Raw genomic sequence first — 22,235 nt, forward strand, 5'->3', positions numbered from 1 at the left:
GAGCTCCCCAGACTAGAGGTTGCAAGGAGGCCAGTCCTGCAGCACAGTGAGTGGCCTTCAGAAACACAGGGAGGGAGTTGTGTGGTCAGCTGCATTCAGGAGACGGGGATTAAACAGGATTGAACCAGGCTCTGCAGCAGAACTTCTGGGAGCCTTTCAAGGTGCTGAGCATCGTCTCCCAAATTTAGCTGACCACGGGGCGCCTTCTCATCTCCCAGAGGAATCTTCCAGGCCTGAGGCAGAGGTGGGGTCTGGCTTCCCAGGTGCCAGCCTGGGCTCAGAGGCCTCTGTCAGCTCCTGACTGAGGAGCAAATGAAGAATTACACTTCGGGCTCACGTTCTGCAGCACAGGAGGGGTGGGCGCCTTTGGTTTGGGGTTTGTGGGGGCTGTGCGCTGATAGCTATGGGGGAGAAAGTGCTGGTGAGTGGGGACCCTGTGCCCCTTTCACATGAAGCCTCCTCCCGCCTGGTGGGGCTGGCAGCCTGGTCCGCAGAGCCAGGCAGGAGGTGGAACCTGAGAAATCCACAAGCGGGGACCCCTGTGCTCGGGTCTTCCCTGTTCTCTGGTGCTCCCATGTTCTAGAACACACGCTGGGGAATTCGGAATTTAAATAAAGCTGGCCTTTCTGACCTTGAGCCTCTGGACGAGAGTTAAGCATGTCCAGGCAGCGGGGTTTGGAAACACAGAAGGCTGCGCCCTCGTGTGCGCCGTGTGTTGACAGGAACCCAGGCGGCTGACGGCAGCAGGAGCAAATGGCCCGCTCCACTAGGGACGGGCAGGAAGTCCTTCGGGGCATTTCTGTTTCATCACAGCTTTTCCTGGGGCTGGTGAGTCTGCTGGGCCTTCGGTTGACAGGAAAGGAACGAGCCCCTGTTGCTGGATGCAGAGCATCTGGGGCCTGGCAGAATCCAGAGAGGGGAAGATGGTGGCCCCGTGTTGGAGGAACTGGCTTATTTTGTGATCCCCAGAGACCAGCGTGGCTGACTCCTTAGTGCTAGAAATCCATAGCCAGGCCTCAGGACAGCTTTTGGTTTTATTTTTATTAAGCCACTGACCAGTGGTTAGGAGCAAGTGATCACAACCTTAACATTTTTATTGTAAATTGGAGCCTTGACCTGGGGATAATGTGAAACCCACGAGCTGCACGTTTCTCTGTAGACTGCATCTGGACACTTGTCACATTGCCGAGTGGCTCTGACAGTCATCGCCAGGACTGCCTGGGCCTGTGTTCATTCCCCCAGTCAATCAGTCCTGGGACACAGACGTCCCGGACTCAAGCCCGGTGCCAGGCCTCATGCCTACCTGAGGATGCAGACACATCCGCACCTGTCATCACCATGCAAGTGCCGGGCACTCTTCTCGGTGCTTATGTGTGGGAACTCGAGAAATCCCACACACTAGGAGGTGGCACTACTGTCATCCCCAGTGTGCAGATGAGGAATCAGAGGCCAGAAAAGGGGGTGACTTCAGTCACACAGCAAGCATGTGGCAGAGCTGGAGTCCAGGCTGTCATTCTGAACCTGCCCCTGGCTGGGCCATTGTTTCTTCTCACCTCTCTGCAGAAGGTGGGCCTCATTCCCTACGTCAGACTCCCAGCCTGGCCAGTGCTCTTCCCACCCTGCCCCAGGCCACCTGCTGTGCCTGTGAGGGCTGTGTGTGAGCACTCACGTGAGCGCTGCTGATTCTCTTGTCTCTCCCCTGTGTCCTGCCAGAAAGCAGTTGAACCTCTGTTAATACTTTTGTATGCTTTCACTACAGTTTACATTTTTATAGGCTATTTTCTCAAGGTGTTTCTAGATTCCACATATCTATTTTATATAACAAGTTCTTACGTTATGTGTGTGACTCCCTTGTATCTGTGCCAGCCTGAGCCTCCGAGTTGCTCTTCCCTCTGGCCCTGACTCTCAGCGACTCGCTGTTGTGATGTGCGGGCCCACTTCTTACCCCAGGTAGCCCCGGGCGCTGCCTGTAGTCATGCTGACAGCTGTACAGTAGCCACCAAGACTGCTGATGGCTGGAGACGGTTCTGGTTCCAACTACGGTATATTGATATAGGAAGTATTCTAGACAGATGCTCGGTTGGGTTTTCTAACTACAAGTTTGTATGGCACAGATCCCCACCCACCATCCTATAGTTTTGTCTTCCTGTGTGTTCCGGGACTTCTGGGCAGCTGGGCCTGCCCGGGGAAGTCCTTGCAGGTGGGAGGCCATACAGAGACCTAGTGTGTGCCACTGAGTGTCCCACCGCTCTGGGCAACTGGAGGACTGCAGGGGGCGCCAGGTGACTCTCCTTTTATATCATAGCAGCTCCTGTGCTGACCTTCAAGTTACATTTTGGAACTGTAATACTAAGGAAGAAATAAACTAATTTGTATGATATTCTGCACTGAAATTCCGTTATAGTCACTAGTGATGAGGCTCACCCCAAGGGCTTGGAGGGTGGACCAGGGCTTATTGGTGTTGGGGGGTGAGGAGGGGCTCTCTGACCTTCCAGCCTGGTGTTTCTGGGTGTCCCTGCCCTTGGCTCACCCTGGGGCGGGTGCGTCAGGATGCCTTTCCCAGCAGTGGCAGCCTTTGGAGTCCCCAAGAACCATGGCCAAGCTGCAGGTGTGGGCTGGGGGCACCAAGGTGGGAAGCCAGGACCTGGAGACTCCCTGTGTCCAGATAACCCCCCCACCCAGCCACAAAGAACAGGCACGCTTCCTTCCGCCAGCTGTGCCATGCCCTGCCTGAGTCACAGGCTTGTTTGTCTCCTGCCTGGGCTGACAGCTCAGGCCCAGCTGCCACCGGAGACACCCCCAGCCGTCAGTGGAAAACACCCAAGAATGATGAAGACCAAAGGGGTTCCCATAGGGGTGTTTCAGGGGTGGCTTCCGCAAGGATTCCCAGACAGGGCAAGGCAAGGCCTGGCAGGCTTTTCCCTTCTGGGGACATGGATTCAGCGAGGCTGGGGGTTCCTGAAGTCACACAGCACAGCAGCGGCGGCAGAGCTGGGACAGGGACTGGCTCAGTGTGTGGGTCAGGAGCAAGTCGACAGGCTCTGCTCCCCACCCCTTGGAAGGGGCTGCCACCAGGGGCAGTTCTGACTAAGGCCCGGGAAGCCATGACTCAGAGCATGGGTCCCCAGGGTCTCTTTGGGCCAGCTGGGCTGCTGTAGACAGACAGGAAACACTCCTGACGCTCCTCCACCCGCGGGCAGCGCAGCGGGGCTGGACTCACGCTAGCTTGCCCAGCAACTTGCTTTCCTGCGTGAACTCTGGCAGGCTGCCCGCTTTGTGCAAAGCCGCCGCTGGGGCCTGCTCGGGGCCCTCTCCCTCTTCCACCTGCTCAGGGTGGCCTGGAGCTTGGAGGTGGACAGTCAGAGCCTAGGATGGGCCTGTGTCAGCAGGGCATGTGACCTTGGGCCAATTACTTCCTCTCAGAGCCTTGGGCTCCTCCTCTGAGGATGGGGTGTGTTGGTGTGAAACGAGGTGAGCATGTTGAATTGGGGAGCAGCAGGACACGCACCTGCAGGCAGCCACCCTGGTCACGCTCCCTCCCTCCCTTCCAAGTCCTTGGACAGACACTCATCGCAAAAGATTCAGCCTCTGATACTGTTTCTTGGTCTTAGTCCCTAAGGAGTCTTTTTTTTTTTTTTTTTTTTTTTTTTTGAGATGGAGTCTCACTCTGTTGCCCAGGATGGAGTGTAAAGGCGCGATCTCAGCTCTCTGCAACCTCCGCCTCCTGGGTTCAAGTGATTCTCCTTCCTCAGCCTCCTGAGTAGCTGGGATTGCAGGTGCCCACCACCGCACCCGGCTAATTTTTGTATTTCTAGCAGAGACAGGGTTTTGCCACATTGGCCAGGCTGGTTTCAAACTCCTGACCTCAGGTGATCCGCCCACCTAGCCTCCCAAAGCACTGGGATTACAAGCGTGAGCCACTGCACCCAGCCAGGAGTGATTTTCAGTGGTGTCTCCTCCATCCCCAGCATACACCCAGCCCTGAGTGGCCGTGGCTGCCACATGCAGGCTCCAGGGCCACACTCGCCTTTCGTCCAGGGATGTCATATGCTGGAGATAGAATGTGAGAGGTAACCCCTGTAGGCTGCAGGGTGACCTCTCTGAACCTTAGTGTCCCCACCTGGAGAAGGGGCATAACACCTTCCAGGGGGAGGGCTGAGGAGGAAATTGTCAACAACTGAGTCCAAGGCTCATAGACAGAGGGTAGGGTCAGCTCCAGGGCTGGGCCTGGGCCTGGGAGGACAGTGTCTGCCCCTTCCCCAGCCTCCTGCCCCTGGCCAGGACAGGACCCTTTTCAAAACACATTCATGCTCATCTGTTCCCTGCTGTGGGCACCACTGTCTGGCTCCATGGGACTAGATTTTATGGGAGGGGAAGGGGCTGTGGGTAGGCAGGTGCCAGGTGCTGGACCATCGATCAGTGCGGTAGGAACCTGTTGCTGGGGCTGGTGGTGGGAAAGGGGCCACCCCGAGGCAGTGGCAATTAGCCCAGCCCTATCTCTGGGCACAGAGATGAAGGGACACATGGGGACACAGTAGGGCACAGCTGGCCAGCCTGCTCTTCCCCTCTCTGCCTGCTTTTTGTAGAAGAGTCAACAGATAAAACAGACAGGGCCAGGGAGGTGCCCCCGGGGGCCCCAGTCCCCATCACTCCAGGGGGCAGTCCCTGCAAGTGACAAGATGGGCCCAATCCCTGTGGAACAGGTCTCTGAGGACCACAGAGTGGGGCCCCAGTGGACGCAGCAAGTAAGGGCCAAGCTGTGCCCCTGCCCAGAAGACCTGCCTGCCCCCAGAACCCCACCCTCTGCACACAGGCCTCCCTGGGCAGCAGCCCCCGGCTTCCAAGGCCTTCTGTGCCTCACCAGACGCCATGCTCTCATGGACCCGACTGCTGCTCTGCCCACTGCAGATGTGCCCCAGAGGAGCATGTGAAAAGCCGCGCCTGCCAAGGTGCTGCCGTGGTGGAGTTTTGGGCAGAGGGGCTGGGGGAAGAGTTTCTGACTTTTAAGATTCTCCAAATCCAGGATGAAGTCACACTGTGCTTTGGAATGGTAGATGCTCATTTATGTAAAATCGTAATAAATGTTACACGAACTGTTAGAATAAAAAAATACCTTTTTTGATGGGGAGGAGGTCCCCAGCCTGCCGCTGGGTAGGGAGAGGGTTAGCACCATTAGGGCGCAGGGGGTGGAAGCTCCGCCACAGCCCGTGGTGGGCACTGAGGTCTGTCGGTCAGTCTGTGCATCCTGGCACAGTCAGCGGCGGGCAACCCGCTGATGGCCTCGGGAGGGGACGCCGTGGCTGGGCGGAGAGCATGAGCGGCAGCACTGCATGCGGATGGTCGGCAGCTGGCAGCGGCCCAGTAGGCGCAGCCTCTCACAGAACCCGAAGGACAGGCGGTCCCGCTCACAGCCTGGAGTGGGGGGCAGAGAGGCATCAGAATCAGTGGTTTAGGGTACCCAGAACCTGGCTCCCCACCCCATCCACCTTAAGGAGGCTCCAGCAGCTCCCCACCAAGTAGAGAGCCTCGGTTTTTGGAGTGGCTCGCGAACCGGAGTTGCAGGTCTCCAGCTGTTGCTGTTTCTGTCCCACCTACTCATGACCAACCCCAGGACTCGAGAACGGGTGCTCCTGGGCTGAGGTTTCTGTAGGAAAGGTCCTGACACCCCACCCTGATGCCCTCACATGCCCGTGAAAGAGCCTGCCCAGGGCGACTCCCTGCCACCCCATCTCCATCCTTGCTCACCCCTGGTGTTCCCCAACAGATCCTGCCACAGAACTGCGGTCCTGGGGCCTCCTGCCAGCCTGCAGTGGCCTCTGTCCCCGACTCCCACCACCACCCCCTGCCCCAGTACATCTGTCCTGCCAGGCCTCTGTGACCACCTCCAGCCACGGGGGCTGTACTCAGCCTCGGGTTCTGGGTCACAGGGTCCCATCTCCTAGACCAGCCTCCCACTTCCCAGGTGGGCCACGAAGCCTAGAGTGAGTGGGCCTTACAGGCTGTCAGCCGAAACCAGGGACTGAGCCCAGGCCCACTGGGGAGGGAGGCCAGCTCCAGGCTGTGCTCATCAGGGCTGAGGCTTGGCTGGGCCCTCCTGCCCCAAGTTATCAGAGCTATTTTGGGAAGTGGCTTGTTCCCAGCCTCCTGGCCTTGCTCCTGATGCCACTGCCACTGCTGACAGCCCCCAACTGCTGCCCGGGCCCTGCTTATTCCAGCAGACCTCCCTAGGGAGGAGGATCAGGAGGGCAGCAGCCCCTGGGACATCCCCCAGGCCCGGCAGAGGGCACAAGGCAGCAGGCAGGCTCCTCCACCCCAACTCCAGGCAGAGCTCCAAAGTGTACATCTGCAGGCATGCATCCTGGTCACCCCGGGGTGACCTCAGATACGCTGCTTCACCTCTTGGGCCTTGGTTCCCTCCTCTGTCAACCCCACCTCCACAGCAAACGGATGTGGCCATGCTGTGTCATTGCAGTGACCACACACACACCAGTTTCCCGGCTTTCCACATGTCCCGCCAACTGTCCCACAGACCAGCAAAACATCCTGGGAATTCCAGGTCTGGAAGTCCAAGATACCTTCCCAGCCGCCCCTCCACTGTTCACTGGTGGCAGAAAACTCCTCACTTAGGACAGCTTCTAGTTCAGCCACCTAACCAGCCCCCATAGCCCACTCCCTGCAGCCCACTCACACCCGCCCCTGGGAGACTTTGCAAGCCCAGAGCCTCCTGGGCCATCCGTCCTTGGTTCTAGGCTGCCAGGCGCCTCAGTTCCTGTTCTCTGCCCCATCTGGTCCTCATCCCCGGGGGTCATAACCACCCTGCTCCCTCTGGCCAGCCCTAACCCTGAAGGTGAGAGACATGGTGCCAGCACCCAGCTTAGGCGACACACAGGAGCACTCTGAGATGCTGGCTAGGTGCATGCTGAGGGCAGGCAGGACAGGGTGGGGGCACTGCCACTGGGCCTTGAGGTTTGAGGCAGGAAGGCCACCCCTGCCAGAGGCAGGGTAACGAGGCATGGCAGGGGCCACTCTGAGCCTGAATGAGGGCTGCCCAGGAGCCAGTGCAGATAGAGAAGGCTGTATTGGACAAGGGGAGAAGGCAGACCGGGGAGATTGCAGGGGGCCCCGAATGCCAGCTTGAGGGCCCTGGCTGAGGACTCTGTCCTAGGAGTAGGGAGCAGACAGCCAATAGCACAGGGGCCACAACTCCTCATGCCACAGCTTCTGGATTCCTTAGACTGGCAGGGTTGGCCCCAGGCCCTCTCCCTGACCTTGCAATTGGGGATGACAGTGGCTTTGGCAGAGGGGAAGAAGCCGCTTTGCCTGAGTATCCCCTCGATGCCCACGCAGTGCTGGGCCCTTCATGCCCAGACTTCATTTATGCAAGGATGGGGCTTGGCAGCCCCTTTATTCAGCACATGAAGGCCTGAGAGGGAAATGGAGCCCAAGGCCACACAGCTGGCGAGGGGAGCCTAGGTGACACTCCAGGGCCACCCCATTTTCTGCCCTCAGCACTGCTGAGAGCAGCTGGGGCTGCAGGAAGGAAGTGTATGAGTGTGTGTGTGTGTGTGTGTGTGTGTGTGTGTGTGTGGCAGCAGCGGGGTTGTGGAGAACCACCTCTAGCTCAGGCCCTTCCACCAGGACCCAGCTGGCCAGGAAACCCCCCACCACTGGGATTAGCAGAACCCTGGAAGGGAGGCCCTTCCTGCCTCAAACCCCATTACCTCATCAGCAGGGCCCTGAAAGGGAGGCCCTTCCTGCGGCTCCATTGCTCACTCTAGGCAGTCCTCTGGCCAGGGAATGGACAGGCCAGGGCTAGGGACAGGGACTCACCCAGGCCCAGTTTTCATACAGCCTCAGGGACATCCCTGGTCTCACTGTGAAGACTGAGACCCAGAGGGGAAAGAGCTTACCCAGGTTCACACAGCAAATCAGGGGCCAGGGCCACTCCCTCTACTCCCCCGAGGTCAGACAGCTGCCTGCGGGATGTTGTATGACTGGGACTCCCCTTGACTGACTCCCAGCACAGCCCAGCCTCCAGCATGGCATCCTGTGGCATCAGGATTTTCAGTGGCCACATGGCTCCTGAGCCCAGACGCAATGGTTTGACGACCCAATTTCCCCATCGCCCTCCCCGCCCCACCTCACTTCAGTAGAGATCCTGGGGTCAGGGGACTCACGGGGAAGCTCGACGGGTTCACAATCCTCGGTGCCACACGGCCGGGAGCTCTCAGGCCAGGCCTCGTGACCACACTGGTCGCTGTCTTCCTCTGGCAGCCCCGTCTGGGTGTTGACACACTTGACCAGGCGCCGCTGGACGCCACCACCACAGGGGGCTGAGCACTGGGGGGAGTGGGGGAGGAATGAGTTTCTCCGGGGCCAGTCCTAACAATGGGGACAGTGACACCTCCTCTGGGAAGCCATCCCTACGCCCTGTGCCTGACAGGCCTGCCCTTGCTCCCTGAGTGCCTCCTGGAGGACCTGGTCCCACTCCTAGAGCCCACTTGGTGCTGGAACCCCACTCTCACTTGTGGGATCGGCTCCTGCAGAGGGGAGGGGCATGAGAACAGTGGGACAGCCCTCAGGGTTCCTGGGCAGTGAGCCCCTCACCAGGGACATGCCTGAGAGGCCTGGGCAGGGGCCCCGGGATGGAGCCCTGATGCAGCGGTGGGCAGAGATGTGGGCGAGACACCACTGTGCCCGAGGAACAGGGCAGAGGACCTGCCGCAGCCCATGGGCAGGAAGGGAGGAGACAGGTTTCACAGCCGGGGCCCAGCCCACCAGGCTTCGTTGTTATCAGGTGTGGGTCTGAAAGCCCTAAACATGCGCTGAGTCTGTGCCAGTGTCGTGCTGTGCCCAGCCCTGTGCTTTGTTGTGTTCGTTCATTTAATCTTCCCAACCCTCCTCTCCCAAGCTGTCCCAATTTTACAGATGAAAAAACAGTGACCTAGCAAAGCAAAGCAACCTGCCCAGAGTCACTCAGCAGCCAGTGGGACAAAGACTCAACGCTGGCCCAGCTGACTCCAGGACCCAGTTCAGGGCCCAAATCTGAGACGCCTGAACCCCTGAGTTCCAAACAGGCCTGGCAGAAGGTGTCCTGCCCATCTGAGGGCCCTCTTCCGCCCCCTTCTGCCGCTGGCCTTTGCTGGGCTCCCTGATACCCCCAAGCTCGTCATTCCTGCCTCAGACTTCACACCTGCTATCCCCTTGATCCCTGTCCTTGGCATCACTGACTCCTCCCTCGGGTCTCAACCCCAGACCCCTCCTTGGAAGGCCTTCCCTGACATCACAGCACACGTGCCCTTTCCTTGTCTGTTTCTCCCTGGCAGGTGTGAGCACCAGTGGGCGGGGCCTCATCCAGTCACTGCTGCATGCGCAGGGGCCACAGAGAGCCTGGCTCACAGCACACACTCAAAAGATCCTTCACCCAACCCAGGACCGACCAGGTGCCATCACGCACTTGCTCCCTGCTCCTCCACTCAGCCCGGCTCACCTGGCCCCAGGGCCCCACCACCCACTGTGTGCAGGGGTGGGTGTTGCAGGGCCGTGTGGTGTTGGGTCTCAGCGCCTCCTCGCAGAGGCCTGGCTCTGGACAGGTCACCAGACGCTGCTGCTCACCACCGCCACAGGCCTCGGAGCACTGGGTGGGCAGGGAAGCAGTCAGGGCACAGCCAGCATCTGAGGGCCTCCCCTCCCCCCAACTGAACCCCCAGGCCTCACCTCCCTCCAGGAAGAGGTGTACCAGCTGAGGCAGGGCTGGGCCCCGCAGGGCCTGTGCGCAGGTGGCTTGGCAGGCCCGGGCTGACAGTGGAAGGGCCGCAGCAGCCGGAGGTCCCGTGTGTCCACACACTGCACATCCCGCACTGAGGAACCTCCGCCGCAGCTGCGGGAGCACTGGGGACCGAGAGACGTGTGGGGACACATCCCCAGGTGCAGGCCCACAGGTGTGACCCCGTGAGGCGTGTGGCGGGAAAGGCATCAGGCCCACGCCCCAGCCCGGGGCAAATCCCTGAAAAGCCCCAGCGAGAGGCCAAGGCTGGCCCGCCCCAGGCAAAAGGTGGCATGGCCAGGGGCTGCCAGGGGCTGGGACAGACAGAGAAAGGGAGGAACAAAGGCAAGCTGGTAAAAGACAAGTCCAGATGGGGTCAAAAATACAGAGGAAAGGAAACAGGCCAAGCCAGACACAGACTCCCAAGAGATTCGGAATCCGGTGTGATCGGGCACACAGACGTGCAGCCTGCAGCCCTCCCCTGTCCTGCTGCTTTTGGAACACAGGCCGCGGGGAACCAGGGCTCCAACCCATGCCCTGGGAATGCCTGTCCTAGCTCCATCCTCACGCACCTTACTCCAGTTGCCTGAGTGCCAGGTGGCACAGGGCCGCAGGTGGCAGCGGCGGGCAGGCTGGGGCCGGCCAGCGGGGGCGCAGTCCTCATCCCGGCCAGAGCTACAGCGCACCGACCTCCAGACGGCACCCAGGCCACAGGTGGTGGAGCACTGCGGGGCACAGACCCGTGAAAGCCAGGCAGATCCCATCCCCGCCAGGCCTCTACAGCCAGGAAATTACCCACCTAGCCTAGCGAGACCTCAGCAAGACAGGGGCCCTCTTCTGGGCCTCAGTTTCCTTATTTGCAAGATAGGCTCCTCCACCCACCTCCCAGGAAGACCGTGAGAATGAAAAGTCAAATCCCCCCAGCAACCAACCGTCCCTGCTCACATGGGACAAAGGGCCTGTGTTCCAGTGTCATTGGTGCAGAGGTGGGGGAGGGGACCCTGTGGGCACCCCTGACCAGCTGTCCTGACCAGCCTCGTCGCTTCCCAGAGGCACCAGGGAAGGAAGGCTGGGTCCTGGGACAAGCAGCCAAATCGCTGGCGATCGATGTGCAAAACAAGTCCTGTGGGCCTCAGCCTGCCCCTTCCCACCCCCAAATTAGGGATCTGAACAGAAGCTTGCTTCTCCTGCAGTGACCATCTGGGGACCCAGGGAGGGGGCCCTGGCCAGCTTCTTTCATGCAGCTCAGATGCCTGCAGGTCACTGTCAAAGGAGGGTGAAGTCACTTAGGGCAGAGCCAGGTGGCAGTGGGCTGAGCCCAGCCTGGAGGAGCCAGGCCGAGCCTCAGGGAAGCTGCTGCCTGCTAGGCAGGACTGGGCCTGGCAGCCATGCGGGGACCCTCCCCATTACACAGCTGTCTGAGCCAGTTGCATCCTGGGGTGGGCTGTGCTGCCAGAGCGTGCCTGCCCCTGCCTTCCCTGAGGCCCCCTGTGCTGCCCAGAAATGGGCCCCAGGGTCCCCTCATTCCCTTAATCCTGGGAACTCCTGCCCCAAGAGAGGCGAGACAGATGGCGCCTGTGTCCCACTCTGCTCATTTTCAGATGAGGAAACAGTCACCAAGGTCCCGCGCAAACTCCCAGCCCACCCAGCCCGCACCACTTGCCTGGCTCCAGTTTCCCGCTTGCCAGCTAGCGTTCCTGACAGCCAACGGGTCCGCGGGGGAGACGGCTTCAGCCAGGCTGGGAGCCAGCGGCTGGGTCTCAGGGGTTCTGTGGCTGTTGGCGGGGCTGTCCCAAGCGGGCGTGGACAGTAGCCTAGAGCTCAGGGGCACCTCAGGGCTGAGGGACTCAGGCTGGCCCTTGGGTCCTGGGTTCAGGGCAGGCTCAGGCGTGTGCCCGAGGCCAGTCAGGGTTGTGGGGAGGAAGGTCCCCCACACTGCCACAGTCTGCACGTCCCATAAGCCTGGTCCTGGGGTTGGGAAGGTGGGAGTCCTTGGCTCCAGGGGGCTGTCCCTGCCCTTCATCTCTGGCAGATGGGCTATGGGGGGAGGAGGGGGAGGAGCCACCCCAACAGTGGGCCACAGTTCACTGTCCACAGGCCCCAGGCCACCCTCCAGAGTTGGCTCCCAGGCCACAGTCCCTCCTGTCCATAGCTCTGTCACATCAGGACTAGGAGAGGAGTGGGTACTGCCGACAGGGGACAAAGGGGGCAGGGACAAAGGGGGCAGCGTGGGGCTGGGTCTCAGAGGCGGGTGGGGTGCTCCGCGGCCCTCGGGTTCCTCATCATCCTTGAAAACCTCATTGGTCCTGTCCCTCCATGGAGGGGGCAGCTGGCTCTGGCTGTCCTTGCCAACTGGGAAGTCATTTTGGCTCTCAGGGGCGGCAGGCGTCTGCAGGCCATCAATGGAAACCCTGGGCCAGGGCAGGCTGGGGAGCCCAAGATCTGGGGCCCCTCTGGGGGCGTCTTCCTCAGGCAGGAAATTGATCAAAGGGTTCCCAGGGGTCTGCTCTGAGGGTGGGGGTGGGGAGTGGCCGGCCTGGCTGGGCCAAGGGCTGGGGGACCAAGGTCCCGGTGCCCCCTCCTCCTTGGCTGCAGGAGGCTCTGTGGCAGGCACGGGGCTACCTGTGGAGGGCACAGCAGGACCACTGTGTGGTGGGGGCGTCTGATCCCCTGTCTCCGCCAGGTCTAGATCAGGCCCCTCAGAGGGCCCATAGGACAGATCCTCATGGAAGTTGATGAAATTGTAGTCGTAGTAGAAGTCATCCACAAACACGGGCCCCGGCAGGTCCAGCTCTAGGGCCTCCTCCTCAATGGCGTTGCCCATGGTGGCTGGCTTGGGTGATGAGACCGGTGAAGGGCGCGGGGCCAGGTGGCGTGGGATGAAGTCAGCCTCATTGAAGAGCTCGTGGCTGGAGGAGCCGCTACCTGAGCCTTCAGGGCCCAGTGTGTCCAGGGGCCACCGACAGGGTGGCAGAGAGCAGGTGACTTCGCTGGCTGGCTGCTGGGCCTCGTCACAGGGGACACCAGTGTCATTGGTGCAGAGGACATTTCGGTGCTGAGTGCCCTCCCCACATGTCACTGAGCACTGCAGGGGAAGCCAGGGTGAGGGGCGTGGCTGGGTAACCTGTCCACTGCCCGATGTCAGAGTGGCAGAGACCCCAGCCAGCCCTCTCTGGTCCTGCCCAGCTCAAGGCCATGGCTGTGGACATGCTTGCCAGGGGCTTCCTGATCCCTGAGGCTTTAGAGTCAGGGGCTGGACCCTGGAATGCCCAGGCTCCCTCCCACCCACGAAGGCTCCAGGAAGGCTGTCTGCCTATCTGTAGCCGAAGACCAAGGGTGGAGCTGGAGGCAGGCCCCCTCCCATCCTACACTCACCTGAGACCAGTTCCCTACAGCCCAGGTGGCCGGACAGGGCACATGGCGGTTGCAAGGGGTTTCAGTAGGGGGCCGGGGAAGGTGTTCACAGGCCAGGGGCTCCAGGGCGCTCTGTTCATCCAGCCCCACGCTGCGGATGCAGAGCACGGCCCGGTGGGAGAGGCCCCGAGGCCCACAGGAGCTGGAGCACAGCTGCCACTCACCTGCCCACCACCTGGCGAGGGCACACAGGTGGCATCAGCATGGCATCAGATGGATGGCACCAGCAGGGAGGGCCAGGCTGGGCTTTCAGGCCCTCAGGGTTTGGGCAGAGCTGGGACTGAGGCCAGTGGATGATTCTCCAGACCTCCAAGCCCAGGTAAGTGTCCTGCCTTCAAAGCCTGGTGACATGGCACAGCTCCTCCATTCCTGCCACCCTCCCCTCAGGGAAACTGAGCCTGATGACACGGCACAGTGCCTCTGTTCCTGCCACCCTCCCCTCAGGGAAACTTCCCTCAGGAAACTGATCTGAGGCCTATTTCCCCATCCAGGGACCCAAAGAGGAAGACCACAGGTGTCCAGGCTGGCCCAGGCTGGGGTGAGGGGTGACCGGGGGCTGGGGCTTCAGCCTTGAGAAGAGAATGAAAGCCTAGCTCCCTCTGCTCCTCCCCAGGGCCTCTGGGGACCCAGATGTAGGGGCCTGTGGCAGACTCAGGACACCTAGGGGTGGGGAGTTGGCGGGGGAGTGGGGTGGGCTCACCTGGCAGGGCAGGGCTGCTCGCTGCACTTCCTCTGGCGGTCATCGGGCCGGCCCAGGGGGTCACAGTGCTCCTCGTCCACGGGCCCTGTCTGCCGCTCCGAACAGTACACACTCTGCCTCTGCACACCTGGGGGCCATGGGGTTTAGCCTGGGACTGGCACCCAGGTGGCCACCGCCCAAGACCCAAAGACACCCTTTCTGCCAGAACCCTCCCAGAACAGCGCCTTACTGCCCATGTCAGGATGAAGGCAGACCTCCACCCTCACCTCCTCGCTGTCCTGGTTCTCACTCACCCCCTCTCTCTTATGTAGCTTCCCCTCTGGCTGCCCCTGGAGGGGTGGCAGAGTGTGGAGGATTAACAGGTTTTTGGTGCCCCGACCCTCTGCATCCTAGCTGAAACCCTGGACAACTCATTTGGCCTCTCTGAACCTCAGCGTCCTCCTCTGGGAAGTGGGAGCAACAATCCTGCCTCCTCCAAGCCCTGAAGGGAGGATTGCGTGTGTTCTTGCATGTGCAGGCTCGGCCCACGCCCAGCACATCCTAAGAGCTCGATCCGTGCCAGCTGCTGCTAGCATGCAAACCCAGCCATGGCTCCTGCCACCCTCCTCTCAAGGAAACTGAGCCTGCCCTGAGGCCTATTTCCACATCCAGGGGCCCAAAGAGGAGGACCACAGGTGTCCACGCTGGCCCAGGCTGGGGTGAGGGGTGACCAGGGGCTGGGGCTTCAGCCTTGAGAAGAGAATGAAAGCCCAGCTCCCTCTGCTCCTTCCCGGGGCTGGCTTGGGTGATGAGGTGGGTGAAAGGCGTGGGGCCAGGTGGCCTGGGATGAAGTCAGCCTCATTGAAGAACTCGTGGCTGGAGGAGCAGCTGCCTGAGCCTTCAGGGCCCAGTGTGTACAGGGGCCACCGACACACCATCCCACCATCCACACCCTTCCCAATGGCTCAGAGAACATCTGGACAAGAAATTGGGCATCAAGGGGCAGCCCCTGCTCTCTACCCCTGTACTAGCCTTGGCACTGCTCCTGTCCTTCACACCATCTGCCACTGCCCACCCTGGGGCCTTTGCACGGCCACGCTCCTCACCTTAGACACTCACTTCCATACTGCCGTTTGAGGCCCAGCCGCAAGACCCCCTCTGCAGGTGGCTCTGTCTTCTCTGCTCCACCCCCTGCCCTGTGGTCCTGAGAGTAAGTTGTCCCCCCCCTGAGCTGCCGGTCCCACACCCATCCCCCTCTTTCCTCACCAACAGATTCTGATTTTGTTCAAGGCAGCAATGGGACCTGCTGAAAACACACCCCACTGCCGCTCCCTTGCAACTAAGGGGTCTGGGACACAGTCCTGGCTGGGGAGAAAAAGGCACAAGTCCCTTGGGGGGAGTCAGCCCTTTCCCCTCTCCTTCTTCCTGCCCGGTACACGGTAAGAGCCCTGGAAGGGAGGACACCATCTGTGACAAGCAGGAGTGTAGGGGAGGCTGCTGTGGCAAGGACAGTGTGGCTGAGGGCCAGTCAGCTTCAGATCCCGCCAGCTTGGACTGTGCACCTGGAACTTCCTGCCTGAGACAAAGAACCCCTGTCTGTTCTAGCCACCACGGGGCACTTGCCTCTGCAGACACTCCCAAGTGGTCCACCTGCGAAGCAGCCAATTTGCTGAAAGACAATTCCCCAAATGTCTAGTGCTGCAAATGTATGTATTGGTTTCCACGTTTGTCCAATTAAAGACACCTGTGTTAGGCCAGGCGCGGTGGTTCACGCCTGTAATCCCAGCACTATGGGAGGCCGAGGCGGGCGAATCACCTGAGGTCAGGAGTTCAAGACCAGTCTGGCCAACATGGTGAAACCCCATCTCTACTAATAATATAAATTAGCCAGGCATGGTGGCGCATTCCTGTTAATCTCAGCTACTCAGGAGGCTGAGGCAGGAGAATCACTGGAACCTGGGAGGTGGAGGCTGCCGTGAGCCGAGATCATGCCATTGCGCTCCAGTCTGGGCGACAGGGTGAGACTCCATCTCAAATAAAATAAAATAAATAAAGACAGCTGTATTAGATAACATGGGTTTCCTAGCTTTGGAAGGTATCTGCCCAGTTCTCCATTTTCGTTTTGTCATCATAATAGCATTTTAAGGAATGCTCAAATGTCTGTATCTCAGATTCCCGATTCTGAGACCCTGAGGACACTGAGTGTCAACGATGGGAAGACTGAGGGAAAAAGGGAGGACTAAGGGACAAAGCGGGAGACTGAGGTGTGGGGAGACCAAGGAACCGCGGGGGAGACCGAGTGGGGAGAGGAAGACTGAGGGGCATGGGTGGGACTGGAGGGCAGGAGGGAGACCGAGGGGCATGGGGGGAGATTGAGGGGCATTGAGGGAGACTGAGAAGTATGGGAGGAGACGGAGGGGCAGAGGGGAGGCCGAGGAGCAGTGGGGAGGACACGGAGGGGCAGAGGGGAGATCGAGGAGCAGTGGGGAGGAGACAAAGAGACAGAGAGGAGGAACTGAGGAGCATGGGGGGAGACAGAGAAATATGGGGAGGAAGAGTCGGAGTTAAAGAAATTGCCCTACTTTTTACAAATAGTTCAGGGAAATAAGTCAGTGTGGTGAGGGGCCACTGGACTGGTCTCCAGGACGCAGCAGAAATGCAGGCACAAGACCTGCCGGAGCTGAGCAAGGACACAATCGAGAGGGAGCTGTGTCCGCTGGAGGGAGAACGCCAAGAGCTGGAGCACACTGAGCACGTGCCACGAGCCAGCACCCACCTGCCTCATCCATTTACCCTCCCAGTGCGCCTGGGACATGGGGCGGTTGCCAGCCTCATCTCACAGATGGGGAACTGAGGCTCAGAGAAGCCAACTTCCAAACCCGTGGTGGCCCAGCAGTGAGCTGGAAGCTGAAGCCAGCGTCCCTGTCCACAGACGAAGCCCCTGCCGCCGGGGCTGTGCCTGCCCCACTTCTCACCTCTGCCGCAGGTGACTGTGCACTTGGTCCAGGGCCCATAGTGCCAGGAGAACTCGGGTGGCGGGACCTCGCCATGGCCGCCTGCCTCCCTGTGGATGGTGTACTCGTAGCGCACCCCGGGGTTGCTCTCCTGGAACAGCAGCTGGGTGGGCAGGCAGCAGCCCGTGAGCACGAGGTGTCTTCTCCATCCACCCAGTCCTAAAGGAGCCAACCCCAGCCACCTCTGTGAACTGCAGCTACACCAATGGGCCATTTTAAAGATAGGGAAACCAAGGTAGAGGCCACAGCAGGAGGGCCTGGCTCAGAGCCAGGCTCTGTGACTGACCCAGGGCTCACTCCTCCAGGACGAGACCTGCCATGAGGGATGCTGAGCCTGGGGACTGCGCCTCCGCTCCCCCACCCGGGGCCTCAGGAGGCAGGTACCTGGATCCAGACAGGCTCGTTGGTGGGACCCGGGGACGTGAGGTTCTCCCAGTTGCCCCTGCGTGCGTATGTGAAGGTGGTCCCGGCCACCTGGTAGTCCCCGTTCCACTGGATGGTCCAGCCACCATTGAGGAAGTACTTCTCCGGGTCCTCGCTCCGCAGTGCCAGGAAGTTGGCAGCCTCGGCCACCTCCTGGATGCGGATCTCGCGTGCGCCGGCTGGGATCAGCCCCACATCCACATACCCTGTCAGCCAAGGGTTGTGGGTAGGTTGTGCCCAGGGTGAGAAGGTTGCTTATCCCCACCCGCTTCCCTCACGTCTCTCCCCACTTGCCTCCGCCTGCTGATGCCAAAGATTTCGCCATTAGCTTTAAAGTCTGAGCTCCCAAAATTGCTCAGATGTGTCGTGGGTCACCAAAACCCCACAGAGGTGCCACAAATCCTGACCCCGTGGCCATGCCCCATCACCCCTCTCTTGAGGACCTAAACTGGTCTCATCATAAGGCTGGATCCATCCCCTACACTAATTCTCTTTCTAAAAAAAACAAAGTGCCCAGGCCTTTCTCCTGGGACACCCTCCTCATCCCCACACAGCCTGCTTTTATTCATTCACTTCTGTCACACCCATCACATGCCAGGCACTACTCTCAGCACTTGTGTAAGCTCATGGGTAACGGCCCTATTGCCTAGGTACTATTGTTATCCCCATTTTACAGATGAGCAGAGAGGCAGACAGGGATGGTAACGTGCATGAGCATCCTGCTGGGATATGAGCAGCCTCCAGGGCCAGTGCTTTATCCACCACATTGCACTGGGATGAAATCTAAGCTTCTCAGCCTGGCATTCAAGGCCCCATAGCTGGTCCTGCCTTCTCTTCTTGCCTCCAGGCTCTGGCACAAGCACTTTCCTCCATTTGGAAGGCCCCTTCCATCACTTCTGAGTTTTATGATTCAGCTCAACTTCCACCTCCTACAGGAAACCTTCCCTGACTTCCCCACGCCAGGACCTTCTTCCTCGGTGCTCCCATAGCCCTCTGGGCCTCCCTCCACTGCACTGGTCACACCAGAAGCTTCTGCCCCCTGCAGGACTGAGCGCTTCGCCTGCATGTCCCCATCACCTAGCACACAGTCCGTATTTGAGCAATGCGTGCAAAACAGACCGGAGGTGAGGGCACAGAGCTGGGGGTGTCAGAAGTTTCAGGAGGAGACTACCATTCTTTGAAAGGCCCAGGGGCCACACACAAGCCGGGTTGGCCCTGCCTGGGGTCTCTGGGACAGGAGGACTCCCCATGGGGACAGGTCTCTGCACATGGGCCAGGGGTCCCCTGACTCCTGCAAGAATTCCACCCTAGCAAGGCTTCCCTGCTTAGCCATCTCCAGGCTGGGTGGGGACCACGAGGCCAAGGACAGGGGCCCAGGGGAGATGGGGAAGGGGTCACCAGGTGAAGAGCACACCCCTCCCCCACAGCAGTCCCACCCCATACCCAGGCCCTCGGCCTCCTCGAAGGTCCCGCTCACGGTGTGGCAGGTGGAGCCGTTGCCGTGGCACACACCACAGCGATCCTCCATAGCACCGGAGTCAATCTCAAAGTCACAGCCCACGTTCTGCAACACACAAGGAGGGGAGGCTCCTGGTGCTGGCGGCCAGCCCTCTGTGGCCCCAGCCCCGGGGGTCAGCCAGGCTCAGGAGGAGAAAGCTGGGAGTGGGGGTCAGGAGGCCTCTCTCTGGCCCTGCCCCACCCCAGCTGTGCCTCTGACCCAGGTGAACTTCTCTACCTCCCTGAGCCTCAGTTTCCTCAGATGTGAGATGGGGAGACCCACCCCTCGCTTAAAGGCATGTCATGAGCATCACATGAGACAAGAGAAGGAAAAAGTTCTGCAAAGGCCACGGGCAGGCAGGGGATCTGACGCGCCACGGGCTCCTGACCAGCGCGTGCAGGGAATTTCAACGTCAAAGGCACTGGGGGTTGGCACCTCCCTGCTGGTCCTCCTCAGAGCCCAGGCTTTGATACCCCAGAGGCTTAGAGGGCAAGAAGCAGGGACAAGTAGGTGGCTGGGGACATAGGCAAAGAGGAGAGGCCATCGTTGTTATTAAAAATAAGAATAGATTTTGTTACCAAATACTAAGCACTATTCTTCGGGGCTCAGGGCCCTTCATGTCACCTGTGCCACCTAATTTAACCCCTTCTGTCAGGGAGCAAACCACTGCCTGGGGTCAGCCAGCCAGCAAGAGGTCAAGTCACTTTCTGGGCTTTGGTTTCCTGGTTGGGGCGATGCTGGTGCAGGCATCCAAGGAGATGCAGGGGGCGAGGCCTGACTGGTAGGGGTCCCCAGTGCCAGGAGGCATAGTAGGGGCTTTGCCTTAGAGGTCATACAGGGTAGGGGCTGGGAAGCCCAAAGGTAGAGCATAGGGAGGGTGGCCTGAGGAGGACCAGGAGGGACCCAGGAGAGAGTCTGAGGCCCACCAGTGGGGCTGGGGGCAGCCGGTGCTGGGAGAGCCTCTTCTAACCAGGCACACCTTGCAGATGCCGTTGATGCAGAGGTCCCTGCTGGCCCGGACCTGGTAGCAGGGGGTGCCATCAACCACGGCGTCCCGCAGCTTCTCGGCAAAGTACTCATTCGAGGGCCGGCAGTGCAGCTCGCAGGGGTTCACTGGGGGCCCAAATAGAAGAGCCATCAGCAACAGCTGGGGCAGGAGTGTGGAGGCCACCAGGAAGACCCCTCTGTGACACACATCCATAGCAGGCTAGAGGCTCCCAAGCAGCACCAACATGCTGGAGGCTCCGGCTGGGCTGGTAGCTATCTGCAAGGCTGCAGACTGGAGAGCTAGGGGTGAGCAGCAGCCCCAGGGGACATTGGGAGAGGCCCAGGCTTGGGGTGGAGACTGGGCCTCCTGCTTGCATCACAGGGTAACCTTGGGCACACACACCCCCAGCCCTCTGAGCCTCAGTGTCTCCATGGGAGGCAGCACTCACCGTCATTGACCACGGGCACCCATGTGTGCAGCTGGCCCTTGTAGAGCATAGCGTCAAAGTGGCTGCACTGGATGTGGCGGAAGGAGGGGCGGCCAGCGGGGCAGGCCTGTAGGTTGCAGAGGCGGAAGCGCTTCCGCTCACCCACACAGTATCTGCCTTTGTATTTGGGCCTGTGGGGAGGACCAGGGTGCGCCCCAGTGAGGGACTGGTGAATACTACTGCATGGCCACAGCCCAGAGCGAGTGGCTTCCTCCTGCACCCACACCCCAAGATCCCTGCCGCCCAGCTTTGTGCACGCTGCTCTCCTCCCTTGGGCTGCCCACCCTGTGGCCCAGACACACCCTCCCTGTTTGTAAGGACCTGTGGGGAGGTGGCAGCAGGAAGCCTGAGCTCTGCCCCCAACCTGCTGTGTGATCGGGGGCAAGTCTTGAGCCACCCTCTGGGCCTCAGTTTCCTCCAGTATAAAGTGAGGTTGGGGCTGCCTCTGCAGAGGGCTGTTGAGAAGCTGGGACAAGCTGTAGGCATGACTGGCACTGGCTGGAGGGACTGCTCCAAGTCTCCGACCCATGACACCAGCATCCTAACGAGCCCTTGAGTCCTCAGCCTCCCTCCTGGTGGCAGTACCCCAGCCCGGGCCTAAAGGAAGCTCCCAGGGCCCCAGCCAGCTGAAAGGCCTGACCGAGCACAGCTCCTGAAACCCTCTGCATCTAAGCCAGGGTCGCTGACCACCACCCAGCTCAGACCTGGAGGCCAGGAGGCAGGAGGGCCACAGGCCAGTCTTGGGTAAGCACAGGGCCCTGGGTGGGGCTGACTGTGAACCCCATGCCTGCCCCAGGTGGCCTCCGGAAGTGAAGATTAGCCAGGTAGTGTCTCAGGTCTACAGTACCACTGGCCTCTGCATCTCACCAGATCTTCACACCCCACTGTTTAGACGGGGAAACAGAGGCCCAGAGAGGTGAAGTCACTCACCTCAGGCCACCCCTTGAATGCTGTCATCTCCTCCAAGCTGCCCTGTCTCATCTCAGACCTTTGTTGTGCCTCTGAGGCCACCAAGCCCCTCCCACTGAGTGCCCACTACAGACGAGCTGCAAAACTGAGGGCCTGGCCTGCGTAAACTGCATTTGCCCCCGACTACAACTTTACTGGATGGGCACTGCTATTATATAGACGGGGAAACGGAGGCCCAGAGAAGGGGTGAACAGAGGATTCGAACTCAGAGCCATCTAAGGTCCAGGGCCCATGCTCTTCGCCACTGCCCTCTCCTGCCTCCTTCCAGCCAGCAGCTGCTTTGCCATGTGGCCTCTGATGAGTCTCTCTAGTCTCTGGGCCGCAGTGTCCCGCTCTCTGGAAAGGGGTCAGCAGTGGGGACCCTGTCAGCCCCCAGAACACTGCTTGAAAGTGACTCAGGGTGCCCTGGACACCCGGACTGACCATTATGAGGACGCTTCTAAGAGCCAGGGCCTGGGACAGAGCCAAGCTCCTGCAATCGGCTGACTGCTTGGGTCCCTCTGTCCCATTGCCCAGGGCACCCTGGGCCCCACACTCACGTAGGCTGCGTGCACTGCCGCTCGGCGCTCTGTACGCCCACGCCACAGCTCCGCGAGCAGATGGACCAGGCGCTCCAGCCGGACCAGCCACCATCCACAGCCTCGGGCCGGAAGCCCACAGGTACGCACTCCCCATTGAGACACCACTACTGTGACAGATGGAGGTAGAGCCACCCCACCCCCCAGCCTATCAGTCATCCTCACCCTGGTGAGAACAAGGTGGGTGGAAAGGCTGCGAAAGGCACAGAGGGGAAGGATGGAAGGTGAGAGAGACCCCCTCACAATCATCACAATCATCTGTGACCCAGGCCACAGGGAGGAGCTGAGCAGGGAGTAAAACAGCCCACGTGCTGACTCAGCTGAAGACACCCTGGGGAATCATGGAATCAAGCCCTGGCCCCAATGCCTCCGCTTTGCAGATGGGGCCTTGGGCTGTAGAGAGTGCGGGGCTCTGCTAG

At 60.3% G+C, this 22,235-nt stretch overlaps 1 protein-coding gene across 2 annotated transcripts in view; it reads right to left on the bottom strand.

Annotated features, from left to right (window-relative positions):
* Nucleotides 1-5,041: 5,041 nt before the first annotated feature.
* Nucleotides 5,042-22,235, bottom strand: part of ADAMTS7 (ADAM metallopeptidase with thrombospondin type 1 motif 7) — a 54,137-nt gene continuing 36,943 nt past the window's right edge. The window contains exons 11-24 of one of the 2 annotated variants that reach the window (XM_028851216.2): nt 21,778-21,923; nt 20,231-20,400; nt 19,774-19,907; nt 18,740-18,860; nt 17,258-17,502; nt 16,835-16,976; nt 13,881-14,007; nt 13,142-13,355; nt 11,430-12,851; nt 10,339-10,491; nt 9,718-9,891; nt 9,491-9,637; nt 8,178-8,340; nt 5,042-5,412 (exon numbers count right to left, since the gene is read on the bottom strand). In XM_028851216.2, the coding sequence (XP_028707049.1) occupies nt 5,255-5,412; nt 8,178-8,340; nt 9,491-9,637; nt 9,718-9,891; nt 10,339-10,491; nt 11,430-12,851; nt 13,142-13,355; nt 13,881-14,007; nt 16,835-16,976; nt 17,258-17,502; nt 18,740-18,860; nt 19,774-19,907; nt 20,231-20,400; nt 21,778-21,923 (3,516 nt within the window). In that variant the 3' untranslated portion in view covers nt 5,042-5,254. The remainder of the gene's footprint in view (nt 5,413-8,177; nt 8,341-9,490; nt 9,638-9,717; nt 9,892-10,338; nt 10,492-11,429; nt 12,852-13,141; nt 13,356-13,880; nt 14,008-16,834; nt 16,977-17,257; nt 17,503-18,739; nt 18,861-19,773; nt 19,908-20,230; nt 20,401-21,777; nt 21,924-22,235) is intronic. The other variant, XM_028851217.2, reaches the window with a different exon arrangement.

Source organism: Macaca mulatta, chromosome 7 (assembly GCF_049350105.2).
Source record: "Macaca mulatta isolate MMU2019108-1 chromosome 7, T2T-MMU8v2.0, whole genome shotgun sequence".
Lineage (NCBI taxonomy): Eukaryota > Metazoa > Chordata > Mammalia > Primates > Cercopithecidae > Macaca > Macaca mulatta.